Source organism: Pantherophis guttatus, chromosome 1, assembly GCF_059756535.1.
Source record: "Pantherophis guttatus breed Tessera chromosome 1, ASM5975653v1, whole genome shotgun sequence".
Classification (NCBI taxonomy): domain Eukaryota; kingdom Metazoa; phylum Chordata; class Lepidosauria; order Squamata; family Colubridae; genus Pantherophis; species Pantherophis guttatus.
Window position 1 is genome coordinate 263542735 of NC_142063.1, and position 23426 is coordinate 263566160.

The 23426-nt window shown below is 33.6% G+C and overlaps 1 protein-coding gene across 4 annotated transcripts in view; it reads left to right on the forward strand.

Annotated features, from left to right (window-relative positions):
• Positions 1–23426, forward strand: part of STXBP5 (syntaxin binding protein 5) — a 109005-nt gene that overhangs the window by 28062 nt on the left and 57517 nt on the right. For all 4 annotated transcript variants that reach the window (XM_034418976.3, XM_034418978.3, XM_034418979.3 and 1 more), the window contains exons 3-6: positions 9907–9988; positions 10807–10907; positions 17483–17617; positions 19759–19822. In XM_034418976.3, the coding sequence (XP_034274867.1) occupies positions 9907–9988; positions 10807–10907; positions 17483–17617; positions 19759–19822 (382 nt within the window). The remainder of the gene's footprint in view (positions 1–9906; positions 9989–10806; positions 10908–17482; positions 17618–19758; positions 19823–23426) is intronic.

Sequence of the window (23426 nt, forward strand, 5' to 3'; positions counted from 1 at the left end):
TCCTCCCTCTCTTACCCTCCCTCCTACTCTAATTTCCCTTCCCTTCCTTCATCCCTGTCTATTGCTGTATCCTTTATGCATATGGACTACTCAGAGGGCTGAAAAAGTTATTTCTGACTGGTCCTCGCACTTTTGACCAGTCCTCGAACTTACGACTGTCCTCACATTTTACGTTTTTGCCCTATCTTGTCACCATGGTGAAGAGAAGCAGTTGTGAAATGAGTGACATGGTTGTTAAGAAAGCTGCATGGGCATAAATGTGAGGATGGTCATAAGTGTGAGGACCGGTCAAAAGTGCGAGGCCCAGTCAGAAATGACTTTTTTCAGCCCTCTGAAAAAAGTCTATGCACATAGCCACGCCCACCCGGTCACATGACGAGCTACCCACGCCTACACAGTCATGTGACCAGCTAGCCACGCCCACCCAGTCACATGATTGCCAAGCCACACCCCCAACTAAGCCACGCCCACAGAACCTGTTAAAAAAATTGAATCCCACCACTGGTGAAAGGGCCTCATAAGTGGAATAGCCTAGGGCCTCTTTTCATCTAAATCCGGCCCTGCACAGAGTATAAGAAATTGGCTTACTATATGATAACAGTTGCCATGATACTTTATGCTTCTTACTGTAGATCACACATAATTCCTTCTGTGTGACCAGACCAAGAATCAAAATTTTTCCAAAGGAAAGCTGAGATTGCTGTATTGAGAATAGCTATAATAACAAAATCTTGCAAGTCTGATTATGCTATACATTCTCTCCTTTCTATACCCATGTGAACTAGAGAAGTGTCTATCTGAGCTGCTTCTCCATACTTTCTTCTTGTTCTGGACATAAGTTATGTTTCTCTTGTTACATTAGTAATTTAATATTTGAACAATGAATCTGATACAGGATTTAATTCAACCTTGGAAATGTTTGGGTTATAATTCTGTTGATGGGTTTATATTATATTGGAAGTTTGGATTTCTCTTAATGTAAGGATTTAAAATATCGGAATTGTCTGTTCATCATAACAAGGATGAGTTTTTAAAAATTTGATAGAAACTTTTACTAATTATTTATAAATCTTATATTGGCTGCTTTTAATAATCATTCCAGTAACAGTTAAAATAATTTTATGTGCAGCATTAATCTAAAGTCATTTTAAAAATTATTGTTCAGTTTTAACATTTAAGAACATTTTTGTTCTTAACAAACATTTAAGACTTTTTTCTCTTGTATTTTCTTTCTTCCTGATTGGGCTATTAGAAATACAGAAGTATATTAAGAACTATTTTAAATGCCTTATAAGTCTCATTTTGGGAAATCCACTCAGACCTATTATTATTCTGGAGTGGAATCTGAAAAACAGTTTTGCACTCCGGTTTTTTTGAGGAAAAATATAAACACTTAGAATGGGACAATATTTATAGAAAATTAGAAATAGAAATTGATGTGGGGATTTTTAAACAAAATGCCTTTAATATTAATATTTAATATTTCTTTTTCAAAGAGCTACAACTTGCTTTTTCACTTATAGGACATCATTATTAAGAAAAGACTTTTAAAAGTATACAGCCTCTGATTTTTTATTAATGATATTGATTGTATTGATTCTCCAGTGAGCAGTATATATGGCATTTTCAGAAAAAGAAGGTAGTTCCTTCAGAATGTGTAGAGGTTTCTGTTGGAACTGAGGATGGTAGTAAATTAAAGTGAATAAAATTCTAATATAACAAATTATTTGCTTTTTTTCTTAAAATAAAATACAGTTTTTAAGATAGCCAGTTAAGACAGTCATAACAATTATTATTTTCAGTGATGGGAGATACAAAATGTAAGGTGAATATAGAGTTAATCTAAGACTTTTCTCTCAGACTTTCTAGCTTTACTCCTCACAAAATGTTAGGGATAGTGGCAAATCTGTCAGTCCTAAATCTGGTTAGTCCTTTTTACATGAATGAGCACAAAGTTTTTAAAAATGTTGTAGGTGCATATATTGGTCCTTCCAAAATATGTATTCAAAGCAGAATTTTGTGAAGAGTTTTAAATGGCAGACAGGGCAATTTTTCCTTTGTGATTTGCCTTAGTCTGCTCTGACATCAGTATTTCCAACATTTTGGTGAGTCATCCTAATTTTAGATATGCCATGCTTTGAAATAGGAAAAATGATATGAAAAAGAATTGCTGTTTCTCTATATGGCTATGTATGCTGTACTAATAACCTTTCTTTAAACTTTTGAAAGTAGAAGGGCTTTTCACTCATTCTCTTTTGGAGGAAATTCTCTACCTCCATGAAATTCAAACTCTTATGTAATGATCCCCTAATATAATCGAAAAGCACTTCTTATTTTCACTGATGTTTGATTTCTCTTCAGAAGAAAGATGAACAAAGGGAATTGTGTCATAATATCTGAGCGATTTATAGGCAAGAGTAGGAATTATTATCTCTCTTTTCCACTATTGGAGATAGTTATCAGTAGAAAATGTCATAAAATTTCATATTCAAATTTCATATTTTTCTATATTTCTATAGAAAAAAAATTAAATTTGAATATGAAATTAAAATAGAAAATATAATTTTCAGTGAAAAATTTAATTCAGCAGAATAAAACTTGCATGGGACAAAATTTGTCTTAATATTTTAATTTTGTTTTACACTACTGTACTAATGACAAACCTAGAGAATCTTCTTTTTACTTACTACTTGTGCTTGTGGAACTATCAAATTTATGATGATCATGTTGCTTAATAAACTTCCTATACACAGTAGGTTCAGATTGAAATATCTTTATTTATTATCAAACCAGAATACATTAATTGACACACATACACAAACAAAGCTAAAGTGAATACTAAAAGTAGAGACTATATGTTTATTTGAAGTATGTGTATGCTTATGTATATCTGTTATGGTGGGGGAACACAATGGCTTAATAGTTAAGACTCAGGTTCGAGATCTGAATGCCACACAATGGGGGTGAACTTCCAAGTCAGCATTAACTCCTGGAGACTGCCTGGACTAGTTCCTGCAGTTTTCTTGGTAAGGTTTTTCAGAAATGGTTTGCTATTGCCTACTTCCTAGAGCTGAAGAGTGACTGACTGACACCAACTAGTTGGTCACCCAACTAGTTTTGTGCCAAAAATGGGATTAAAAATCAGTGTCCTGGTTTCTAGCCTGATGCCTTAACTGGCTCTTCATCTCTATTTATGTTTATATGCCACTGAATTCAGGCTTCAGTCCTGGAATAGAACCGTAAAAAAAGATGTATGCCAAGGAAAAAAATAAAATATTTACGTACAATAAGAGAAAATCATGATTAAACCAGAAGGTTTTACTTTTTGCTGAATGTTACTATTTTGTGACAATAATCATAGTAACAAAATATTTCTCATGTACCCTGCAGATTTGTGCTGAAAAATTGTCTTTTCTTGGAAAAGGCATTAATAAAATTTTGGGCAAAGTGTCATACAGTGTGGCTATTTTGCTAATGAGATTCTTAATATTTAGTATTCTGGATATTCCAGATGTCCAAAGCCAAACACGTACATTTTTGGAAAAAATTTGTGTTGTATATTTATACTTCATTATAGTCTTAGATTAGCAGTACCTTAAGAAAATACAGGCAGGACATGATAGAGCTCTAGAAGTTAGTTACTTTAATTCAACCTTCCTAAAATAATAAAAGTTCTTCAAAACATGTCTTTTGCAACAGTATATTTAGCTTTAGCTTTTGATCTAGGCAGTGAAAATAAAATTTCTCTATGTAACCTGGAATCTCTGTTAATAAAGAGCTTACATTAGCCTTAAGCAGAGGTCAGAATAAACTTTACATCACAAAAATCACATGTTCAGTTCACTCAATCTCCTTACATTCACAAAGACATGATCACTTAGATAGCTTAGATATTATTAAATCTTCCTTCTAAAACTGCTGAGGAGAGAACACTGATACTGATTCTAGTAAAGACCCATAGAGTAAGTAGGTACTACTCTGATTTTGTCTAAAAGGTAAATACATTTTAAAATTTAGACTGTGTTCATTTTGTAGCTCTGTATCATCTGTCTTTGGCTTAATTCTCTCCTTTACTTCAATATAGTATATGCCAGAAGTTAGCAGTAGCTTCATTGAAAATTCCTAGTTTGCAGTTTGCCTACAAAACTGTCCCACCACTTGGATTTGTTTTCTTTCTAGTGGTGTTGATGGTTGTCACTTTAATCCTGATCCAGGCAAATACCATTGTTGGCCATGGTTTTCATTTTGTTCTAGTGGGACACATTCTAATTTCAATGTTGCATTTAGGAAAATAACTTGGTATCATAAAAAAAAAGTTCTTTAAAAGCCTATCTGAATTTTTTTAGGTGTTGACGTTAGAAATAGAATGTATTGGATACACAGAGAACATTCAATAATGTTTTTGCAGTAAATAGAATAAAATTCTTTATTGGCCAAGTGTGATTGGACACACAAGGAATTTGTCTTGGTGCATACGCTCTCGGAGTACATAAAAAAGAAAAGATACATTCGTCAAGAACCATAAGGTACAACACTTAATGATAGGGAAATATAAATCAATATAAATCTTAAGGATACCAGCAACAAGGTTACAGTCATACAGCAGTGGTGAAATTCAAATTTTATTACTACCAGTTCTGTGGGCGTGGCTTGGTGGGCGTGGTATGGCTTGATGGGCCTGGCTTGGTGGGCATGGCAAAGGAAGGATACTGCAAAATCCCCATTCTCACCCCACTCCAGGGGAAGGATACTGCAAAATCTACATTCCCACCCCACTCTGGGGCCAGCCAGAGGTGGTATTTGCCGATTCTCCGAACTACTCAAAATTTCCGCTACCGGTTCTCCAGAACCTGTCAGAATCTGCTGGATTTCACCCCTGTCATACAGTCATAAGTGGGAGGAGATGGGTGATAGGAATGATGAGAAGATTAATAGTAATGCAGACTTAGTAACTAGTTTGACAGTATTGAGGGAATTATTTGTTTAGCAGAGTGATGGCGTTCGGGAAAAACTGTTCTTGTGTCTAGTTGTTCTGGTGTGCAGTGCTCTATAGCATCGTTTTGAGGGTAGGAGTTGAAACAGTTTATGTCCAGGATGCGAGGGGTCTAAATATTTTCACAGTATATTGATTTTGATGATAGTGTAGTTATCTGTCTGATTTCTATGTAGAAATTGTTTTAGAATAGCTAGTTTGTCCACTCGACTACATTTTTAAAATAACATTGAAGAGAAAAAGCCAAAGTAAGACCCATTCAGGAAAACAAAACAGATTTGAATAAATAAATAAAGTATAGATTGTACTTAATATGAATAATGAATGAGTGCAATTTGCTGCTGTTGAAAAACAGGTATATGGAAGGAATTATAATTGGTTGTGTTTGTTAGTAATAGTAAGGCTGCAATTGTGATTTGAAATTTCTGTGACATATAATACCTGCATATTGCTTTGTAATAGAAGTCTAGTCATAATAATTTTTACTTTTAAATTTAGGAAGGTGTTAAATTATGTGAGAATATTTATGATAATTACGTATTCTTAAAAACTGAATGAATGTTTCCTGTTTAGTAACTTACTGTTTTCTTCAGTTATTGAATGGTTTATTTGTTTGTTTATTCATTTATTGGACTTTATACCACTTCAGACATAACCATTTCTGAAGTATCTAGCATTCAACATACACTTTGGGAAAGTAGTGTTCAATGGTTAAATAAACTTTAGAAGTTTGTCCAATTAGTCCATTGAAATCTTAGTATAGGAAAATTCATTGGACCATTGGATTTAGCTCTTGTCAGTCCAGGGATGTAAATGAAAGCAACTTTTCCAGAGATTTGTCCAATCTCAGTTTAAACATGTCCAGCAATAACTTCAAATACATCGAATCTCCAGGAAATTGCTTTCATTGTTCATCTAGGTAGCTTTTCCTTATATTTAATTGGAATCTACTTTTGTGTAACAGTTCTATTGCTTCATATCCTGCATCCTGGAATGAAAGAGATCTTGATTGTTTTCCAAGTGCTTCAGGTATTTGGAGAATGTGATATCATATACTTCATCATTCTTTCCTTCTTAGGGCTAAATGGTTATTTAAATCTCTTCATAAGGATTAGTTGCTAGTTCCTTGATTAACATTACCATCATTCTCTGAATCTTTTCCACATGACTAAAATTCATTTTAAAGCATGATCTCCAGAAACTGCATTTGCCACTTTTGTACCCAAATCACACTGCTGACTCACATTCATTATGTAACCAGGTTTTTTATTCCTATATTCATGTCACAAATACTGTTGCAAAACCAATTATTCTCTATTCTTATCAGAACTGAATTTGGTGAGGTAGGAACCATTACTTATCTTCCCTATCTTGAGATGTTATGGTTCTGTCTTTGCCAAGAACAGCCTTTGCAGTATTATATCTTCATTTGATTTGTTTCCTAACTGCATTAATAACCTGCATTTGTCTGTATTAAATTTTATTCTGTTAGTTCAGCCTGATTATCTAACCTATCAAAATAATTTTGAATGCAGTTCCTCTCTTCTAGGATATTTGATTTCCTATCAGATTTTTGCGATAAATAAATTTGAGAAGAATACTTCCTACTTCCTCATCTAAAACTTTAATAAAAAATATAGGTCAGTTCAGAGCTCAGGATTGTGAATTTTCACTGAATTCCTAAATCTGCTTTGAAAAGAGCCATTGATAAGCATTTTCAACTGTATTCAGCTTCTAGCTTTAGAACATTATTATGCTCATGGTAGAAAAATTTTCAGTAGAAGTAATTTAATAATTTAGCAGTTTACATATCCAGAAATAAGTTCCCTCTAATTCACTTGTAATATTTCTGTAATTTGTTTTCTAGAAGGATCTATAATTATCTGAGAGTATTAGGGGAGAAAGGAAGACACGTTTTAGCCAGTACATGAAAGTTGAAAGCTACAGTCTGACCTTTACCTTTATTAAACCTGATTCAAGTTGTAAGACTGCATTAGAAACACAACAAAACACCTGAAATACCACCCCGAGGAATTTGTACTGAACAAGTTCCAAGGGGCTAAAGCTAGAAAATAGTGCCAGCTGAACTTTACATGTGAACTGAGCCAGAGATCTAGTATGAAATATTAAAGCTGTTTCTAGTTTGGTCCTTGAATCAGCTTAAATCTTAAGTGAGGCATCTGTAGGTATGTGATATTTCAAATGTTACAGTATGTATTTCTATTGCTAGCAATGAAGAGCTAAAGGAAATATTATATTCACTGTAAAATAAAAATGGTATACGGATAGTCCTCGACTTACAATCACAATTGAGTCCAAAATTTCCATTCCTAAGCAAGACTGAGTTTTGTCTTCTTTTATGACCTTTCTTGCCATAATTGTTAAGTGAATCATTGCAGTTTTTAAGTTAGTAACACAGTTGTAATCTGGATTTCCCATCGACTTTGCTTGTCAGAAGGTCTCAAAAAGTGATCATAGGACACTGCAACTGTCATAAATATGAGCCACTTGCCAAGTGGCTGAATTTTGATCACAACCATGGGAATGCTGCAATGGTCCTAAGTGTAAAAAGCAGTCATAAATCACTTTATTCAGTGCCGTTGTAACTTTGAACAGATACTAAATGAATAGTTGTGGAAGAATGATATCCTTTGTCAGAATTCTTTGACATCCTATCATTGCATCTTGTGTTTCTTTATAGATTGTTAAATGAACATTTACTTTTTAAACATTTTATTGACATGAGGATGCAATAAAGCTGGTATCAATATATATTGAAGTAAAACTTAATTTGAAATACAGTATTTGGTTTTGCAGTCCTTTTTTAAAATAGCATTTTAAAAGTAATTTAACCTTTAACACTATTATTTTGTGCCTAAATTTGGTAGACATTGCCAACTACTAATTTAGAACAGATCAGAGAGCAAATAATTGTCATTGAGATATTTACCTCAGTCCAATGTTTATTGATTGCCAGGTGATCTGTATAATCTATCATTTGTTTTCATTTCCTTACAAACAATTGTGAAGTCATATTTATAAAACTAAAATAAGATATCAAAAACCTTTTATCTCCCCACCAATCACCATTATAGCTATTATTTTGTTGCCTTTAAATTCAGTCACCCTGATGGACGTGGAACTGAAGGAACCTACTCTCGGAATTTGAGAAAGAAAATACCTTTATTTTCACAAAGAGTTTTTAGTCATCTGAAAATACAAATCATCAAGTAATACAGGCAAAGCAAAATGGGTTTATTAAGGGGGTGGGTGTCAAGCTTTTATATAGGGTACAGAAACAAATGATACATACATTGGGTATATGTCATGTGTCAGAAAGCAACAACAATAAAAAGCATTGATTAGATGTGAGAAAAGATAAACACCCTTAAAATATGTTGCATCTCCCCCTTTCTCATCTGTGCTTGTTTCTTTAACACTTGCAACGTTCAAGGATTCAAGGGCTCTCTATTGTTTAGTTTATGAATAGGCTATTTTTGTGTGTAAAAAAGGAGTGGATTTGGTTAAAAAGGAAACTTCCTGAACTTTAAAAAAAAACATTCTAAAATACTAATATCACCTTTAATTAAAACCTAATAATGAAGCCTAAAATTCCAATTACTACTATATTTTTCGGAATATAAGATGCTCCGGACTATAAGATGCACCTACCTTTTTTGGGGAGGAAAACAAGAAAAAAAATCTGCCTCTGCCTCCCAGCAATTTGGCTCCTTGCAGCAAACAGTAAACAGCCTGCTTTAGTTTCATTTTCATTTTCAGCACAGCCTGATTAGCACAAGAAAAAAAAAAAATCTGCCTCCCAGCAATTTGCCTCCTTGCAGCAAACAATGGAGGCCCGTGCAGAAATAGGCAATGGCAATCCCTGCAGCCTGAAACAGCTGAGGGTCAGGAAGCCAATCCAACCAACAATCAGCTGCTTGTGCTAATCAGGCTGTGCTGAAGCTGAAATGGGCTGTTTGCTGCAAGGAGGTAAATTTGGCAGAGGCCAAAGGGTGGGTGGGCTACATGTGGTGTATAAGATGCACCCAAATGTTCACCCTCTTTTAGGTGGGGGAAAGTGCATCTTATACTCCAAAAATATGGTAATTTGAAATGAATGTGTATTCCTTAAGTGTATTGAAAAGGTACAGTGCATATGCATGGAGCAACCCACTTTTAAAGCATTAGAATTTATAGCCAAGAGTGTCCTTTCTGATTTAATTCAGAGTTCTCTTTAAGCTTGGATTCAGTACAAATACTCCAGATTAAATACAGTCCCAAAGGGATTCCAAATATCCCTTTGCTTTCCTTTTCACATCTTTTCATAATAGTGGAATTTTAACTTCATTAATGTTAACTACATATTAGTAGGATTGAAATTACTTTTTGAAATATTAATATCATATGATTATTCAGCTTTTCAGTTTTATATGCTATAATATACTATACATTTTTATATAAGAAAATGAAAGAACTGTGTAAGTTTTGTAAACCAAAATTGAACTCTGGTGACTCATTGATGACAATGAGGTCTTTAACAAGTCTTAATGTATTTTAGTTACAGTAGAACCTCTAGTCACAACCATGATTCGTTCCATAACTTTGATCATAACCCGATTTGATTGTGACCTGAACCTAATTTTGGAAATTTGGCACTTACAAAAAAAAAAAAAAAAGGCGCGGAAGGGGGAAAAATGTGAATTTGGTCGTGGTCAGAAGCGTTCGTGACCAGAGGTTCTACTGTATATATTAAAATAGAAGGGAAATACTCATTTTCCATATTAGTTCAATGAAAGATTCCAGTAACTATTGTTGCTATTTTAGAAGCAATTAGTTAATAGATGAAGTATATATAAAGTTTTGAAGAGTTTGCTATATTTTCAAATAATGTTCCTTAATTAACCTAATGCCAGATTTGGTCGACCTGGAGTTGAATGCTACTGCCAACATGATAGTGGTGCTGCAGTAATCCAGCTTCAGTTTTTGATCAATGAGGTTTGTAAGTTTGTGGTATAACTCGTATCTGATTCCTTTACCAAGGGGTTGTTTTTGGTTTTGGTAGATAGATAATTCAGAAACTTGTTCTGTTGTAGTGGATGGCTAGTGGCTATCAATGGTATTTTAAAAAGTAAGAAGAATTTACTGATTTGTTTGATTAAACACCGCCCCTCCCAATTAGGTAAACATTTTTTTAAACTTAAAAGTTGCTATATTTAAAAGTAGTTAATTGTGAATATCCTCATGTATCCAAATATTATTTTTAACAGAATACTGAATGTGAATATTTAAAATCCTTAAAATTATGTGTTCTCTCCCCTCTTGGTAATGTATGCTTGTGATTGTTGACATTTTTAATTGTACTGTTTTTTATTATTAAATATGTGTTTAATTATTACAGAATGTATGATAAAATGAACAAATGACTCTGGCTGATTGAAACAATTATTGGATAATAAGTTGTAGGAATTTCTGTTAGTGTATAGTATACACTTAGGTAAAATGGCAAATCATATTTTCTCATTCAGAGTCACTTTTACTTGTACACTGTCTCTTTAAGCATACAAATAAAGAAGATCAGAAGAACTTCGTTTTTCTGACATTCTTTTCAAAGCTACTATGAGATTTTAATATTAAATTATTGACTAAATGGCATAATCAAAAAGAAATGAATAAATGAATAACTTTGTATTTACAAAACCAATAACTTCAAATATATTGATTATACCCTTCAATTGCTATGTGGAACTGGTCTTCCTAAAAAGGACAGTGTCCCTAAATGTCTACAGATTTTAACTGTATTTTTCTCTTTTAAGGGTGCCCTTGTGAGTGCCTTGGCTGATGATACCTTACACTTATGGAACTTGCGTCAGAAAAGACCAGCTATATTGCATTCCCTGAAATTTAACAGAGAAAGGTAAATAAATAAATAAATGGGGTTCTTTAACATCTTTTTTAAAAAACCACAATTTTTCATGCAATGTACTGATAACATCAGAGAATTTTAGGAAAAACATACAGTATAATACTATTATAATACTGCCTTTTGGTTAAGATCAAGTGTAGTGTACATTACTAAGCCTTTTCCCCCATAGTCTACAAATGTTACAGACTTTTATTGCTGCCTTTTCAAAAACTGTCATCCCTTAGGTTGTAATTATTAAATTCTGATTGTGTTCCTTGATTGTCTTCAAACTACTTACAGTATGTTTTTGTGATTTTCTTTCTCCCTGGTTCTAAAAATCAAACACATTTTGTTGCTTTTATGTTTTAATCACATCAAATGATTGTGTTGCCACCTTCTTTTTAACTCTTGTGAGCAAAATGCACAGTATTAATTCCAGTATAAATCCATGGAGATACACCCTCCCCACAAATTAATTAACTACATAAGGCAGTTCAAGAGCCTTGGGTGAACAACTCTGCCAAAAAAACTAAGTAATCTATTAGATGACTCTTGAATATGTGCTTATTAAAACACCAAGAATTTAAAACTTATATTTACTACCCAGAGTTCAATTCCTGGTAGACAGTTTGTACCCCGCAGAAAAAAATCTCACCTACATATGTCTGATAAATCATAAATAAGATGAAATCAGTCAAGTGCGACCTCTTGGTGGTCATTATAAATAAAAATACTACATATGTCTAAAAATAGAATTTTTTCTCCATCCCCAACAAGGGGAATGGAAGTAATGTAAAACCTCATGAGGCCATGGTATATGTAGGATCTCTCTGGTTTGAATGTTGATGGAAAAAAAGGTGGATTATATATTCCATTTTAAGATGAAAGAATTGTAAAGATAGTGATATTGACTTACAACTCTTAATGAAGAAAACTCGTGGATTCTGAAAAGTATGACCACATCAGTACTCCTTTTTCACCAGAAACAAATATTCAGTTAATCGGTTTGTAATTTGGATACCTTCTTAAATTGGCATATTTGCCCCTTTTCTATTTTTTAAATTGGAATAAAGGCAAGACATAAATACACTGAATAGTTTTGTTATTCAGTATAATTTTTTTAATTTAAAACTAATTTTCAGAATTCCCATTAAAATGTAAAAAATAAAGCTTCAAAAGATGCAGAAACTAACAATAGTGATAATATATCAGTTTCAGAAAATGATAAGCAACATTTAATGCGGCAAAATGTATTTTCTGAGGTGGCTTACCTATCTCTTTTTCCCCTGAAAAGTGGTGCTTTCTCTCTCTCTTTAATGCAGTTGACAAAATATTATATATGAAGGCATGGGGAAGGTCCAGACATTAGGATAAAAAATTCAATATGAGCAGTGTTTGTTGAGTAGCAAGAAGTTGCAGGGAGAGACAAAATTCTGTTTTCAAGAAGTCAAACAAGGCCTAGTGTCAAGGCACAATTTATACGATATTCTGGAAGTTGTTCCAGTAGTTTCTCACACAAGTTTATATATTAGATACTTGTAATTGGTCCCAGTCAAACTGATTTATGAAACTTGGCTGTTCAGGGTAATATTGTGCTCTTGAAAGTGATAAGCTGTTTTTCCAAGCCACCTGGCAATGTAGATCAACTGTTTGCTCTTGTCTATGGAGATTCTCAGTCATCCAGATCATGATTGTCTTAAAGTGCTTTTTCAAAAGGGAATTGGACTTTGTTTATTCCTTGAGGAAGATGTTTCGCTTCTCATCCAAGAAGTTTCTTCAATTCTGTTTGTTTTTTTGAGCTAATAGGTTATGCCTTTTTGATGGGATCAGAATTGGACAGCTGGGAACAATGGAGATACCTTCATTAAGGTCTAATCTCTGGCCCTGCTGGATCAAATTTAACAAAACTAATCACATTTTCCTATCTACATGGAAAAGATATGTGCTATAATGATGGAAAGTTGAAAGTATTCTTTGGTACTCAAAGCTTTATCAGCTTTGAGCCTTATGTGTTTAAACTAAAATTAAAAGCATAACAATAAGTGCAGCTTATAACTGTTTGGTGAGGTTATGGCATTTCCTTCCTTTTCATGCTAATTAATTGTTTATTCTTCAATCTTAGACTATTAGATCAGGAAGAGGTATTAGATGTTTTGACCTTTCACACTTTAGTCCACATAAGAATGTTAAGTAGTTAATGCTTATTTGGTAGCCCTAGTAAATAGTTTTCTAAACTTTTCCTGTTCTGGTTATGATTGCTTTTGTTGCTGCTGCTTGACTTCAGTAAAATCAACAGGCTGGAAGCAATTGCTTCAATATGGAAAAACAAAACAGCTTTGATGCAGTCCAACTAATGTTGAACTGAGAATTACCAGATTTGGGACTATTGTGATATACAAGTTCTCTCTTCCTCTGGTGCTGGTGATAATTCTACAATTCTACAATTAGGGTAATCAAGGGATTAGGGCGACTGCTTACTTAGTGTCAGTGAGGTTGTTGGTAGACTAGAGGCTTGTGTGAGCAAACAGTATTTTTGTGATTGCTGTTAGGATTACACTGTTAGAATAGGGAGTAGTTGCCGTAATTGGATGTCTACTAGTAAGACAGTATCTATTGTATAGATAGTGATGAGGCATCCTGACTTACAGGTAACCAAATCCAATGTTGCATAATCTTAGCTGGTTCCTTAATGTCAGTGTCTTGTATATTTAGGATTAGACAGGAGACAGTACACAAAGATTTTCTTGTGAATTAATTTAATTGTTCTCCTTTTATTTGTAACATTTCTAGAATAAAACAACACGTTTCTCAGAGAATATTAACTATGCAAGGAACATTTAGTCAAAGCATACAAACCGATCTTGAGTTTCCCTTGACTTTTGTCTTCTGAGGAATACAGTGAACTGTTTTATGGCTAATTTTTCTATGATATCAATTATTAACTATCCCCGTGCTGCCATAGTTTTGTTTCTGCTGCTGTTACATTGTATGTTTCTATCTTAAGTTAGCTATTGCTATGTATATAGCAGCTATGAAATTCTCTATAGTTAATCAGGGCTTAAGGTACAGTTTAGTCAATAATCTCTAATTCTAGTACAACCATTATTATCATCTTGTCTCTGGATATTGATGCATGATAGGCAGATCCTTTGACACATTAACTTCCTCTCTGGTGTATTAAATCATTGAGGAAGATATGTCTCTTCAGCAGACTGATACTATTAAAATCTATCTGCCTGCTAGCCATTTTCATTTTTCTTACTTCCTCTGACTCCAACCACTTTTTGACAGCTCCTTATCATATTTCAGTTTCTCTTACTAAGATATACACTGCTCATGAAAAACTTGGTTTTCCTCTAAGCTGTTTCCCAGACTTAAGTTATCACAAGTAAAGTTTATGTGTCTGTCTGATCATGTAACGGGATGGTAAATAGCATTTATCTTCTCCACTCACTCATACTGTAGCTCTATTCACTTAGGTAATTACTTTTTTCCCCTTGTTTTTCACCAATGGTGCTGCTAATGTTTCTTCGTCTTTACTGCCATTTCACTCTCTATAAATTATGGCTACAATAAGTTGTGCCATTTGTGGACATAAGTTATTAAAATCAGTAGAGCTTGTTTTTAAATAAAGGCACAATTGTGATAGATTAAGAATATTTTGAATACGATCATAGAATATTAAGCTATAAATCTCCACTTGATTGTGAACATCAGTAATGAGCCTGAGCAAGTTATTGCCTTCAGTTTGGATTGTAAAATATGTATATATAGTAATTGATCTTATATTATTAGAATATCAATTGACAATATCTACCTATGATTTTTCTTTAGTGCCAATGATTAAATTGTAAACAAACTGTTTATGCTATGTAGCATAATTGCTGTTTCTATATGTACCTAATTGTACTTTTAAGTAGAAGTAGCTGGGATTGGTCTTGAAATCATTTGAATAAGAGCTCTAAATAATGAATGTACTTATTTTATTTATTAAATTTCTATATCGCCTATTTCAGCTAAGTGATTCTGGGCAGTTTACAAATAAAAAACATAAAAAGAGATGTAGTTAAAAACAAAATTAAACAGAATTTTAAAAAGTTAAAAATTTGAAAATTACAAAAATTAAAAAAGGCCCGCCCCTCAGTGTTGCTGCTGCTACCACCCAAATTGCTGCTACTGTTGGGTGCTAGCTGCTGGCCTGTTGCCCCGTCCTCCTATGGAAATCCAGCCACTTTCTTGGGTCTGTTAAACCACTTGACCATTGCCTGCTCCATCCTGGTCTGGCTGCTCCACTCCAATTACTGGCCTAAGCCTGGTCCAGGCCTCTGCCTGGGTAGCCCAATTAGGAACTCGCCAACCTTTTGCCTGGGAAAGCTGAGTTGCCTTCCTGGGCATGCATATTGCCTCTCCTTGCTGCTATTCACAGTTCATCATTTCCTAATTGTTCTGCCCCCCAGGGAGGCACCGGCTGCTTGGTTACTGAGTGCTCCAGCCATTCTGTCATTATGGCACATCTTCTGAGTTAGTATATTCTGAATGGCATTTTTAAATAATGGATTTTGTCTTATAAACTACAACTAGTACAAAATAATGCAGCTAGGTTGCACAATAGGCAAATTATAGTAAACTATTTAATCTATCCTGAAGTTATTGGACTTGCTATAAATTTACTTAAATTCAAGTTGAAGAAATCTGCCAGAGTATACAAATCTATATATAGCTAGGATCTGGATATCAAGTGGTATGCTTACTTCCTATCAACAAAGATGTGGCAAAGATGCCAGCTTGAGTTTGCCAGGACTGCAGCCTGTTCATTACACATTTACTTGAAGGGGTATATTCCCAAACACTAGTTATATAATCTTCTCTGTTTTGGCACCAAGGTTCCATTGCTAGTTTAAGACCTATCTGTTTACTTTACTTAGCTGATACTGCTATACATTTTCTGTTTATATTTTTAATAACTGTCCTGTAGTCAGAGTTTTAACATTTAAGTATCTTTGATTACTAATATTTTTTTATAAACAATAAATTTTTTGAAGCATTCTTTTAACTTGTGATCAGTTTTTTAAAAATATATATAATTCAATATTGTGATTATTAAAAAGCAATGTAAATGTAGGAAAAAATAGACTAAGATGAACGCTAGTCCTGCAAAGTAGTATGTGGAACAATTTCTTTAGTATACGCATTGGCATTGTACATATGAATTTCCTGTCCAAGAATTACTTTACAACGTAGTATTAGTGTCACTGCATCCATCATAAGGTGAATGTAACCAGTTTTGTAACATTTGAATAGTTACAGATATTTGACAAACTGATAATGCATTAATGCATTTTTATTTGACCTTTAATGTTTGAGATTTCACAATGAAGCTATTTTAGGCAACAAGTTTATTTGTTTAATTGTTATGCATTATGCTAAGTTTTACAAATCATGATAAAGGTTTCTCTTAAGTAGCTTTGACAGTTTTATCAGAAGAGACATATGGCCTACAAATACCAAAGGAAATCCTTTGAAAACATCTGCAAATTGCCTCTCAAGTGACCTTGTTTTACTGTTAATACATTTTCATAAGTAATTATGCAGATCGCATTTAGACTCAATAATTTCATAATGTTTATTTTAATTAGAGCTGTATTGTAGAGCTACAGTTTTACTATTTTATTAGCCACAGACATGCCAATAAATACCAAACTAAAATAAAGCCTAAATTAAACTACTAAGTAGTACTTGACTTTTATTTAGCATTAAAATATTCAGTTATTGAAAAATCTTTGTTATTGCTAAATTTCCCATATACTATTTGTATCTTTTGATTCCTGTGTTCTCAAAAGATTAGAAGCTAACAGAAAAATTATTAAAATTATTAATTTAAAATAATTTATTTTAATTATTGAAATAATTTACTAAAATGAGACAACAGAGTTGCAATAAATTACGAATTCTGAAAAATATGAGTACTAGGATCCTTAACTTTGAATCATGTATTTTATAGATTAAAAATATTGACTTAAAAATGCAAATCTCATAAAGAAATATTCTGTGAAAGAAATGCTATTCAATTTTTATGTTTGGATTAAATAGAAAAATAATATTTTGGTAGATTGTTTGAATTTTTTTTTCTATTGGATTTCATTTTAATGAGAACATTTTAGTAACCAATTTTCAGATTTGACATGTAACAATTTGTCCCAGACATTTGTGACAAATTTGAAGAAAAAGTCAAACAGTGTTAGATTTTCCAAAATGCTTTGGGAATATATTTACATTTTGTTGATCATAGAAAATTTTTGACATCTTTCCATATTTAATGTCAAAGAAGTATATTAATTAAGAAGTAAAAGGTGTTCTATTTTGTTTGTATTTTTTAATAGAGGCACGTTTAGAAAATAACATTGTTCATGAAGTTGAAAATTTGTGCTTAGCTTAAAAAAGCAGTTTGGATAATGTTGAATTAACTCTATGTGCTTTTGATAATTTTGTGTCTGCATTTATTTTATTTTCAAACTATGCATTCATTATATTCTACTGTCCGATTTTAGTATTTAGTATTTACTATTTTTTAATATGTTCTCTTTCAGGATAACATTTTGCCATATCCCTTTCCAGAGTAAATGGTTGTATGTGGGTACCGAAAGAGGAAATATACACATTGTCAATGTGGAGTCTTTCACTCTCTCAGGCTATGTCATCATGTGGAATAAAGCCATTGAACTGTGAGTATGACATGGGTTAAAAAAAAGGATATAGTCCATTTGGACCCTGTTCTTTAATATATACACATACATTAATTATGCTTTTAATTTTTACTGTGTCTTTGATGCTTTGACTATTGCTGTCCAGTAGGTATAGGCATTGCATAAAATAATAAATCTGTTCAGAGAAAATATTGTTGCTAAAATAACAACTATTCCAATATTATTTTAAGTGGTTATATGCATAAAACTGTACTCTATTCCTATACTCATTTATAATTTATTATAGACCCATGAATATAATAAACTGTTCTCTTCCAGTAGTCCCAGTAGCATTTCATTTTGCCTGTAAAAAAGGTGAATGAATATTGAATGAGATACATAATAGGAAAGTGGGCTAAACGGAGAGGTGGGATTTTGAATAATGTGGGGATCCATATTCTGCATAATGTTTCTGCCCAATTTTCCAGCATTACCCACCTCATCCTCACAACAGGGATGCAGAAAAGTATCTGCTAATAAAAATGTTAGTAAATAATGAAAAAAGTAGTTACCTTTATTGAATGAGTGGGTATTAAATAATTTTTAAGGTTATGCTCTTTTAAGTGGAAATTTTAAAAATTACAATTAAAAACTAATGCAAACTCACAAAAGAAAACAATAAAAAGAAAATATAGAAAAGAAAGAAAATGAAAACAAGGAAGAAATGATGAGCTACTCTTCAGTTCATAATTTCTTCCTCGTTTTCATTTTCTTTCTTTTCTATACTTTCTTTTAAAAAGCTCCACTGTTAAAAGTGGAGCCAATGATCAGAACAGAAGGTAGAGTTGGCAAGTAAACCTGCAACAGGTTTCCATGTACTGGTGATTTTTACAGCTGGTGAAGGTTTTCATGTGCCAGTGGGCTTTGTGGCCTGTGTTGGGCCTCCCAGAGATTTTCTCCACCCTCTGAGGTACCCCTGCATGCCTTTCCTCAGATTCTGTCTGCTTAATGACCATGAAATTGCTTAACAACCACAACAAGAATGGGTGAAATCTAGTTTAATGACTGCTTTGCTTAACAACTGAGATTCTGTCCTAGTTGTGGTCATAAGTTGAGGACTATGTATTTGAAGGGACTAAAGATCAAAATTAGTAAAAGGAAAGAATATGATTTGGTTTATTTTATCAAGGTTAAAATAGATATGTTAATCTACAATAACCTTTAATAGAGTTTTGTTGATCAGGATTGAATGACAAGATTTTAAGGATTTGTTTATAGATAAGATATGAGATATGGGAAAAAGAGAGAAGGTGATAAGTTACTAAAACATTCTATACTTGTGATGAAGAAGGAAATTATTTTTTCATATATTTCTTTTTCTTATGTTTCTTTCGTTTCATTAAAGCTTTTTAAATTCTGTTTATTTGTTATAAACCACACTTTTATTTAGGGCCCTGGAGCTGAAGGCAATATAACATAAATTGCAAATCTGTAGTTCAGTGAACAACTTAAGCCATCCAGAGATGTTTCAATACAAGATGGGTAGCAAATAAATTTAATAGATAAATAAATAAACAAAAATAAAATAAATAAGGATTGACCAGATCAAAGGACTTAAAATATTCTACCAAGTGAAAATATAATAGCGGAAAACTGAAAAGTTGGGTCCGGCTTTGCTCAGTTGCCGTGCTGTCCTTCAATTGGTTGGCAGAAGGGTGAGGAGAGAAAATGCTTTTCTGTGCCTACCCAACGCTCACCCCTTGCCTAGAGCAGCCTGAGGAAGTGGTGGCGTCATAGTATGAGGGGACCCAGGCTGGGCTACCCACTACCACCTCAGTCAAAGCGCGGCCTTATAGGTGAGTGGATGGAATGCATCTGGGAGCTAGCAAATGGGTAGCAGCAGCAGCAGAGTCGTGGCCAGATCACATGAAATATCTTCAGTTTCAATTCTGCCTATCCACTATGGTCTCCAACAGAGTGGAAAGAATTAGTGCCCCATGACCACCCCAGGAAGGAAAAAGTTGCCTGTTCCTTCTTTAGGGTTTTAAGATATGACTAGCACCTTGACTTTGGCTCATGAATGGAAAGTCAGTCTGCTTAATAACGATATTGGAGTTTACACTATAAATGATGTAATATTCTATATTTTTGCTTCTTAAAAATATTGTTTAAATTTTTAGGTCATCCAAATCTCATCCAGGACCTGTTGTCCATATTAGTGACAATCCAATGGATGAAGGCAAGGTATGTTTAAAAAAAACACATTAAACCAAACCTAAATTATATTAAAGAAGATTCTCCTTTAGTACTAAAGTATGACAAATGCTTTATTTATTGTCCCAGGAATCACTTTACATATATCAAGCATTAGAACAATGTATTTTTTGCAATTATATCCCCAGTGGCTATTTGAAAGCTTGTCTACTGACTATTCATAATTGTACTTTTGACATGTTATGCTTCTAAAACAAATAAATGGAAACTCTAGTAAATGCTCAGATGTTTACTTTAGTGTGTGTTTGTATTATTGCAAGCAATTACCAAAACATTTGGTTACTTTTTTAAACATTAAATTATTTTTATTACTTTAACATGTAAAAAAAGCCAAATATAGCAAAAACACAAGAAAACAAAAACATGTTGTAATGCATATGACTACTGTAGTTATGAAACACTGTACAGGTAGTCCTCAACTTACAACCGTTCACTTAATGACCGTTCGAAGTTGCAACACCACTGAAAAAAGTGACTTATGACCAATTTTCACACTTATAATCATTGCAGCATCCCCATGGTCACGTGATTTACATTTGGATGCTTGACAACTGACTCACATTTATGACGGTTGCAGTGTCTTGGGGTATGTGATCACCTTCTGCAACCTTCTGACATGCAAAGTCAATGGGGAAACCAGATTCATTTAACAACCGTGTTACTAATTTAACAACTGCAGTGATTCACTTAACAAATTTGGCAAGAAAAGACATAAAATGGGGCAAAACTCACTTAACAAATTTCTCATTTAACAACATAAATTTTGGGCTCAATTATGATCATAAGTTGACGACTACCTGTATTACATTCTGAATCACACAGAATAACTCAGTTTTAATAATAATCAGTCTTTCCATTGCTTCAGTAAATAGCAGACAATTAACACACACCCCATATTATCTGTGTTTGTATTTTTCCATGCTAAAAGAATCCTGTTTGCTACACCGTAAGTTTGTAAGTCCATAGATATTCATAAAATGATAAATTCCATTTTTTTTGCCAGATTCAATGAACAACTTTAAATATATCGCTTTTTTCCAAACTATATTTATAAAATAATGAAATGAAATAATGAAAATGGGACAACAGTGGGTTAAATTGATGGTATGTACATAAGTGGTTCCTCCCCCCTCCAACCATTGCCTACTTTGAGCCTAGTGAAATTGACAGCCAACCTTTATAATATTCTTGGGTGAACTGGTGAGAAAAAGTGTTGTTGTGTACCCTCAAATTATTCACTCTCAATAACCACATAGATTAGATTTTTCTGCATGAGTTGTTGAATTAGTCTCTTCTAAAGAGTATCTTTAAGACACTTAACTATTGATATTGATAGGGGTTTTCAGTTCTTTATTTCAAAGTTTGTAAATAAAAAACATCCACCTTAACAATATTCTTTGATTGTCTACTAAAAACACTATTTAGAATATTCCAAAATATAGTTTAATAACAATAATTATTGTTAATAATCAGGAATTTCTGATACTGCTAATGCATTTGGATAAAATTGGGAAATCAGGATGTTTAATTGAGTATACTCTGTTCTCTGTTTTATATAATCCAGACTCTCCTAAAATAATATAAATAATGCATGCCAATGATAAGACTGAAAGTCAGGAAAACTAATCCATTTCATCATATAATAGCCGTAATTAGGTTATGCTTCACATTACAAATATTTTAAAGAATTTATCAATTTGCTTGAAATACTTCAAAGGTATTCGAAGGGATATCTTTCTAAGCACATATATTATCTAGGACCATGATGGCGAACCTATGGCATGCGTAGCCATATCAGTGGACATGCCAGCTCAGCTCTGATGCGCATGCCGGCTAGATAATTTTCGGGCCTTTTGGGCCCACCAGAAGTAGGGAAACAGGCTGTTTCCTGCCTCCGGAGGCCTGGGGGTGTGTGGGGAAGGCCCGTTTTTCTTTCTCACCTGGCTCCAGATCCTCTCTATGCATCTGGGGAGGGCGAAAACAGCCTTCCCCACCTCTCAGAGGCCCTCCGGAGGCCTGAAACGGCCCATTACCCAACTCCCGGTTGGACAGGAAGTGACTTTTTTGCTGTCCCCAGCCTCCAAAGACTCCTAGAGAGGGGATAGAGAAGGCTGTTTTTGCCCTCCCCAGATGCATAGAGAGGATCTGGAGCCAGGTGAGAAAGAAAAATGGGCCTACCTGGCCATTGCGTGCCAGGAGCAGGGGGAAGGGGGGGTTGCGTGCGCAGGGCAGGGTGCATAGAATTATGGGTGTGGGCATGCGTGTGTGCAAACCTCCCCCGCCCCCCCATCCTATCCTGGCACGCAATGGCAAAAAGGTTAGCCATCACTGATCTAGGATATCTAAGCACACATCTTATCTAGGAAGTAATATTCATTTTGACAACATTGCCCGTTCCTTATAAGCTCATTGCGATTTTTAACTATGTCAATATTACTCAGGTAAAATGTTCCTATATACTGTACATATTCATTATATTGCTACCCTTCGGAAGGGGGAGGGAGTGATCCAAGTTTATTTTTACCTTTGGACCAATAATTTAAACAATATTATCTGCTTATTAATTAAATAGCAAAGCAGTCAAAAGATGAGAAGTTCCTTAAACTGGCAGAAAATTGGACTAGCAAAGTTTGAAGACATCAGCCAAAATTCCAACATAAATTTTTGGTTGATACTTTTAGGTAATTTACATCTTTTGTATGGAAGATCTATGTCAGTAATTTTCTAGTTTTGTCATTCAGTTTGTATGCAGTTTTATTAGTTGGAATATAATGCAGCATGGTTTTGTTAGCAGGATAAATTTAAATATTGGAAAAATCTTCTCTGATATCTGATTTTGGATTTCAAAATTGATCTTCTATGTATTTGTGACCAATTTATGCAATGACTTAAACCATTTTGAGAAGTAAAAACATCAGATTGAGAACCTCAAATTCCAAAATGATATTGGTTGGTCCAAAGCACAGATCTAAGCTTTTGTGTGTTCTTCATAAGTAGTTTTCATCTGGGTTTTTTTTTTTTACCTCATCTTGGTCCTCTTTGAATTTTTAAAAATATTCTTAGAATCATTAAAAATCTGTTTTATTCCTGAAATCTTATTAGATGTGGAGAAGGGAAGAAACCACATTAAATCAATCCATATTTATTTATCTCAATAAAAATGTAGTAAATTCTATCAGTAGAAATACTGGAGGTGATTTGAGGTACTAGCAAAAACCCATTCTATCTAAAACTAAAAGTCTTCAAGCAAGTATTTACTTTTCTTTGGTTGTATGCAATAACAGCCTTTGAAGCTAATTAGCAAAGGCTTCTCCTTTCCCAATCAAGTGGAGATAAACCAGGACAAAACAAGACCATCCTTTGGGGAACTACTAACTGCATCATCTTCAAATAATGTAGCCTGATGAAATGTTTGCTGCTAGGTAAGATTGAAGAACCCATGCAGCATTGTTATGAGCTGAGCAAAGGGAAATGCAGCTTTCTATTATATTTAGGGCTTTTTTTAAACGAATTGTTGTATTTGTAAATCTTTTTCCTTGTCATCTTTGTTTGCTTAAATTCAGGATACATTTTT